The sequence below is a fragment of the Haliaeetus leucocephalus genome, unplaced genomic scaffold, assembly GCF_000737465.1.
Source record: "Haliaeetus leucocephalus isolate CR32 unplaced genomic scaffold, Haliaeetus_leucocephalus-4.0 Scaffold238, whole genome shotgun sequence".
Lineage (NCBI taxonomy): Eukaryota > Metazoa > Chordata > Aves > Accipitriformes > Accipitridae > Haliaeetus > Haliaeetus leucocephalus.
Window position 1 is genome coordinate 908 of NW_010972674.1, and position 6,289 is coordinate 7,196.

At 65.1% G+C, this 6,289-nt stretch overlaps 1 protein-coding gene across 1 annotated transcript; it reads left to right on the forward strand.

Annotated features, from left to right (window-relative positions):
- The first annotated feature begins 404 nt into the window (after positions 1-404).
- CANT1 (calcium activated nucleotidase 1) lies at positions 405-2,430 on the forward strand. The gene is made up of 3 exons (XM_010568081.1): positions 405-1,052; positions 1,317-1,520; positions 1,968-2,430. Exons 1-3 carry the CDS (start codon positions 434-436, stop codon positions 2,336-2,338), a joined length of 1,194 nt encoding a protein of 397 aa, XP_010566383.1. The 5' UTR covers positions 405-433; the 3' UTR covers positions 2,339-2,430.
- Positions 2,431-6,289: the final 3,859 nt, after the last annotated feature.

Sequence of the window (6,289 nt, forward strand, 5' to 3'; positions counted from 1 at the left end):
CTTGCTGCTGGAAGGGAACCTCCTTCGTCCTGGGCCTGTGCGGGGATGCTGCTCAGCAGGACACCCCAACATAGGTTCCAGGGGCTCAGCCTGGGCCAGGGTGCCTCAACTCTCTGCCTGGGCTGCTGCGGACCCTGGGGCAGGTAGAGGTGCTGAGCAGGTTGTGCATGCCTGCCAACATACCAGGGCTTGTTCTGGTCTGGGAGTACAGAGGGGGGTTCAGAAGGGGCTGAGAGTGGCTCTAGCAGCAAAGCAGCCCCCTTGGCGTGCTGGCTCTTCCCTGTGCAAGACGGCAGCACCGAGGGGATGGGCCCCCTCGTCTCTACCTCATAGCTGTGCCCTGCTGCCCCCCGAGCTCAGTGCAGCGCCAGGCTCCAGCTCTCTGACCTGTTCTTCCCCTCTTTGCCACCAGGTTCTCCTCGCCCCCAGTCTGATGCCCGTCCCGCCCTGCCATGAGTCTATGAGCCCCCTCCGGATCAGCGTGGGTGGCTTGCCTGTCCTCGCGTCCATGACCAAGGGTGCTGACCCCCGCTTCCGACTGCGCTGGAAGGCCATCGTGCTGTCGTCAGCCTGCGTGGGGTTTGTGCTGCTGCTTTTCTGCCTGCACCGGTCCTCCCCGGCACGGCCCATCCCTCCCAATCCTCGTAACTGGCAGCTCAGCCTGCAGGCAGGGGACCGCTACAATGACACCTACCCACTGTCCCCACCTCAGAGAAACCCCGAGGGTGTGCGCTATCGCATTGGAGTCATTGCGGACCTGGATACGCAGTCCCGGGGCTCTGAGGAGCACACCTGGTTCAGTTACCTGAAGAAGGGCTACCTCGTGCTGTCGGACAGCGGGGACAGCGTGACAGTGGAGTGGGACAAAGATGAGAGCGTGCTGCAGTCCCACCTGGCTGAGAAGGGCAGGGGCATGGAGCTCTCCGAGCTGGTCGTCTTCAACGGGAAGCTGTACACTGTGGACGACCGGACAGGAGTGGTCTACCAGATTGAGGGCAACAAGGTGGTGCCCTGGGTGATCCTCCCGGACGGGGACGGCACAGTGGGTAAAGGTGAGCTCCCCCGTCCCGCCCCGCAGATGCAGAGCAGTGAAGCCTTTGGCTTTTTGTGGTTCGCTGGGGTGGGGTGCACCTTTTCTGTGACCCTGTAAGCCCAGCTGGGCCTGGGGCAATTCCTGCCCAGGGACTGGCTGGCTGCATGGGGGAAGGCTGTGCCCAGCACTGGGCCATCTGGGGAGTGGCGGTCAGGGGAGTGGGAACCGGTGTGATGTCTGTGTCCTGGCCAAGCCCCAGCTCATGCCGCTCTCTCCACTGCAGGCTTCAAGGCAGAGTGGCTGGCGGTGAAGGACGAGCACCTCTATGTAGGGGGACTGGGCAAGGAGTGGACGACGACGACAGGGGAGGTGGTGAACGAGAACCCCGAGTGGGTGAAGGTCATTGGCTACAAGGGTGACGTCGGCCATGAGAACTGGGTGGCGAACTACAACGCGCTGAGGGCTGCAGCGGGGATCCGCCCCCCAGGTACTGATCGAGGCTTCCTCCTGCCACCCTATGTCCCATACCCTCTGCGGGCTCTGGGGCTGAGGTCTCCCTACCCGTAGCTACTGGGACTGGTGTGAGATTTAAAGGACGCTGGAGGCCACAGACCTCCCCCTGTCCTGGCAGAGAGGCCATAGCCTGCCCTGGCCAGTTTTCTCCCCTTTCTGAGCCATGAGCAGCTCGAGGGTGGCTTAGCCAGTGGGCAAAGGAGGTCGTGCCAGGGTGCCCCTGCCCGGCTCTGGGGGGGACTGGGGGAGCTGCTGCACAGACAGTGGGGCAGGAGGAGGCGGAAACGTTCGCAGCAGTGGTTGCCTGTGCGGGGCTGCGACCTCCCCGGCTGCGGCGCCTTTTGGAGCGGGGAAGAGTCCTGCCCCAGCCTGGCAGGTGCCCCATTTGCCCCGTGCCGTCAGACACTGCTCCCTGCCGCAGGTTACCTGATCCATGAGTCAGCCTCCTGGAGCGACACCCTGCAGCGCTGGTTCTTCCTGCCGCGCCGCGCCAGCCACGAGCGATACAACGAGAAGGCGGACGAGCGGCGAGGCACCAACCTGCTGCTGAGCTCCACCCAGGACTTCGGGGATGTGACGGTGGGACGTGTGGGCGAAGTGGTCCCCACCCACGGCTTCTCCTCCTTCAAGTTCATCCCGGACACAGACGACCAGATCATCGTGGCGCTGAAATCAGAAGAGGACAACGGCAAGATCGCCAGCTACATCATGGCCTTCACGCTGGACGGGCGCTTCCTCCTGCCAGAGACCAGGATTGGGAGCGTGAAATACGAGGGCATTGAGTTTATTTAACCGACTTTTGCACTGGACTGGAGGGGTGAGGGAGGCCGAGGGGTGCTGGGGCAGGCCCTGCCAGCATGCTCCTAGCCGGGCGCTCTGCCGAGGGATGCTGGGCAGCGCTCCCAGCTCTGTAGTTGGCCTTGGCGTCTCCTGTAAAGTGTTGGCTCTGCTGCAGCAGGCGTGGTGCGAGTGTTTCGGCAGTGGCACCTGGTGGCAAGGGACTGCCACCACAGGGTGCTGCAAGCCCCAGCCCAGGAGACAGATGGTGAAGTCCCCTTGCGCCAGTTCCCTGGGCAGGCCCCGCACTGCAGCCATTAGTGTCCAGCCCTTAATTGCGACAGAAACCCTCTGTGCAAGTCAGTGGTTCTGGTGACATCCAGGCTCCGGTTTTGCAGCCGAGGAGGAGCCTGAGCCTGTGCTCTGCCTTGTGTCCCGCCATGCTGCGGTGCTCCCCGGGTGGAGGAGCGGGTGTCCAGCTGGAGCAGTGGGCCTGTCCTGGGGCCACCCTGCAGGAGAACCTCTGATCCATGTCCTCAGCACCTGACTGGGAATGTACCGGAGACGTGGGGACAATCATCCCTATGGGGAGGAGCATCCTTGAGGGCATGACTGCCAGGATCCTGCCCCGTTCCTGATCTTCCTGGGGTCAGGGTGACTAGGGGTGATGGGGCCACAGCAGGGCGTCACAGCCGGGGCAGGCGAGGGCTGTCTACGATGTCATAGCCATGGGGGATTTCATCACACTTTTTCCCCAGAAGCTGGTCTTCCTTCCCTTTTCCCGTAAGCTGGGTGAGTGGGCGGCTGGGGTGACGAACAGCCCTGAGCACTGGGGAAAGTCTCACGTGGGAGGGGACTGCGGCAGTGTCCCTCTGCCCCGGTCACCGAGGGGGACGCAGCATTACCCGCACTTCCAGTAGCACCAGGGAAGAGGCTTTTAGTGGCCTCAAGCACCGGCAGCCAGGGCCACTCCTGGCGCTGCTGTACCAGCACAGCGGCTCTGCTGGCGGGACTGGGGGAAGTGAGTGTGGCCCCAAGTGACTGATGGGGTCAACAGCTGTGGCCGGGTGTAAAGTGGGCACATCCCTGTGCTTGGCCCCACGCCATTCCCAGCTGCAGGTCTAGGAGGTACATGGCTTGCTGGCCATGTATCTTCTCCCAGCTCTGGCTGTGCATGGCTCAGGCCCTGGCAGTGCCTCTAGACCCAGAGCTGTCAGCTCCAGGAAGAGCCGGGACCTGGACAGAAGCCGCCGGGAGCTGGCGGCCCACGCCTGCTCCGAGGGCTGCCGTACTCGGCACAGGAGGGAGAGCCAGAAGCACCAGCTTGGCTTCCCAAGGCCGGAAGCAGCTGGGAAGTGTTCGCAGCAGCCCCAGGCTTTTCTGGCCAGGGAGCCCTTCCCGAGCTCGCCAGCGGTGTTGTGAAATCGCAGCAGCAGCCTGTGGCCCCCCAGGAGGAACTTGCACACGTCTCAGGATCCAAAAGTGCGAAACATGGGCATCTGCAGGCCCCCAGGGCCTCTTCCCCACCCCGCTAACTGCAAGAATTGCAGCTCCTGGCCTGGCCTACGCTCCCCCAGCTCAGCCGAGCCCCTGTCCCAGTTTGCAGGGCAGCACAGCTTCACACCAGCCACCAGCGAGGCACTGGGGCCAGTGTTTAGCTCTGCGGTGCACCCCAGTTTGGCAGGGGAGAGCTGCAGGCACAGGGCAGCTGGCGGGAGACGATGCGATGGCGGTGCCAGGACCTTCCGCAACCCTGGCTGCAGGAGTGGGACCTCCTTCCCCCTGGAGCTGGGCTGTGGTCCAGGGTCCCCCAGGAATGCGTCCAATGCGATGTCAGGGCGACCTTGCGGCAGCCCTGGGTGCCTGTGGGAATGCTGCCAGCAGAGCTGCTGTCAGAGGGACCCGGTGTGGGTGGGAGCAGGCAGAAGTGCAGCTTGATAAGTGGCTGCCTTGTAGCTCTGGGCAGAAGCCCCCAGCTGACACCAAAACATGTTTGGGCCGTCTGGGTGTCTCCCTTTGGCTGGGGGTCCCTGTTAACACCCTTCCCCTTGGGCAGCTCTGCCAGCAGGCAGGGCATCAGAGAGCTGGGACCGGCTGCTGCGGTTCAGGGGGGGCCTTGGGCCCCCTGTGCCTCCCAGCTGCCCCACTTCGGGGACCAGCTGTGCTTGGGGGAGGAGGAGGCCTGTTGATGCAGTGGTGGGCTGTGGTTGGGTGGGAGCACCCTTGGTGCAGAGAGCTGGTGGGGATGGGGGCCCTCCCGAGAGCCCAGCCAGGCTGGCCCCCCCCACCCCTGTTTACAGTGTCAGGCACCTCTGCAAGCCGAGTGAGGAGCGCGTACGAGGCTGGACACGTGTTTTCGTTTAGCCCAGACAATGACTCACGCCGGCGCTGGGCTGCGAGCGGACACGCTCATCTCCTCTGCGGGGCAGCTCTGCCCCAGGCACAGACCCATCCCCAGCGCTGTGGGCAGAGCTGGCCTCGCCAGGGCACGTGGCCTCTGGGGCCGTGCAGCACCCAGGCCAGTGCACCCAGGGTGCGTCCCCAGCCCACGCTGGGCGCCAGCTGGCATGGGCCACGTCGGCCACTTTGCCTTCGCCTATGCTTCACTTGGCACAGCCTCTCCTGGCCTCGCTCGCCCTCCTGGCCTGGGGCCGGTGGCTCCACAGCACCTGTTTTGGCCCTAGGGCTGTCCCGGTGGCTGTCCTTGCTGTGTGGCCCCTTCTTGTCCCCTGGGCTTAGCCAGGCAGGGAGCTCTGCACCCCGCTGGAAAGTGGGGCCTCCCCGTACCATGGCCCCCTGTGCCTCCAGACCATCCCACCGGCTGCCCTGTCTGCCCACACCAGCCCTTTTCCTAGCAATCTGGCTGGACCCCATCTCCCCCCTCCTTGTGCAGGCAGGATATAAGGGGCCTGGGAGGCTGCCAGGGCCCGGGGCAGCAGTGCGGTGTGGGCAGCAGGACCGTCAGCCCCTGCCTCACCACAAACACGACTGGGCTGAAGCATCTCCGGGCCCCCAGACCCTCAGATCCACAGTGCCTTCGGAGCAGCGCAAGTGCCCAGCAGCACCAGGGTGTGTGGCAGCACCCCGCACCTTGGGCAGCTGGGCCGGCAGGACTCCTGGTGACTGCTGCCAAAGCATCTGCAAACTATGTGCCCCGCAGTGGGGTTGGGGATCTGGAGCCCCAGCTCCAGGTTTCATGCAACTTCCCAGTGCTGTGAATACAGTCTCCTCCCCAGGTTCCCTTTAGCCTCGAGCAGGGCTTGGACCGGGTTCGGCTGCCCGCATTTCTGCTGTTTCTTCTCATCCTGGAGGGCAAGCAGCTCTGACACCTCCCTCAAACGTGAGTAGCCATGGCAGGGCAGCTCTGTGGCAAGAAGCTGGCTCGGGAGCAGGTTTTGCGGCCGCTGGTGCTGTTTGTCCCCGGCAACGTGTGTGCCCGCGGCACCCGGCTCAGCTGTGCTCCGAAGCCGTGTCCCTGCCCAGAGGCAGAGCTGGGCTCCCTGCCCGCTTCGCAGGGACGAAGGCACCGCCGGAGGGATGGAGCGTGCTCGTGTGGCCGGCTGGGCACGGGGGTACAGGTACCGTGAGAGCGGGAGCATCCCGCCGCCCTCTGCCGCGACGCAGCCGGGAGAGGGACGAGGTGGGGGTTCCGGAGACGCGCTCCAGGGCAGGCGGCTGCCGGCCAAAGGGGAGAAGCGCCCGAGGTCCGCGGGCCTGTCGCGGTGGCGCAGGACCCCCGGTGGGCGCAGCTCACCGGCCGTGCCAGGGGCGCGGAGGAGGGAGCAGGCGAGGGGGGCTCGAGCGGTGGGATGAGCTGAGCTGGAGGAGCCGGAAGGAGAGGAAATGCTTGGGCACAGACATAATCGCAGCCCTCCCCTGCAATTTACCGCTCCGCTCGGCGCGGGCCGGCCGCCAGGTCTGCGAGCTGGGGCCGGGCTCCCGTGCCTGCCCCCGGCGCCTTCCCCG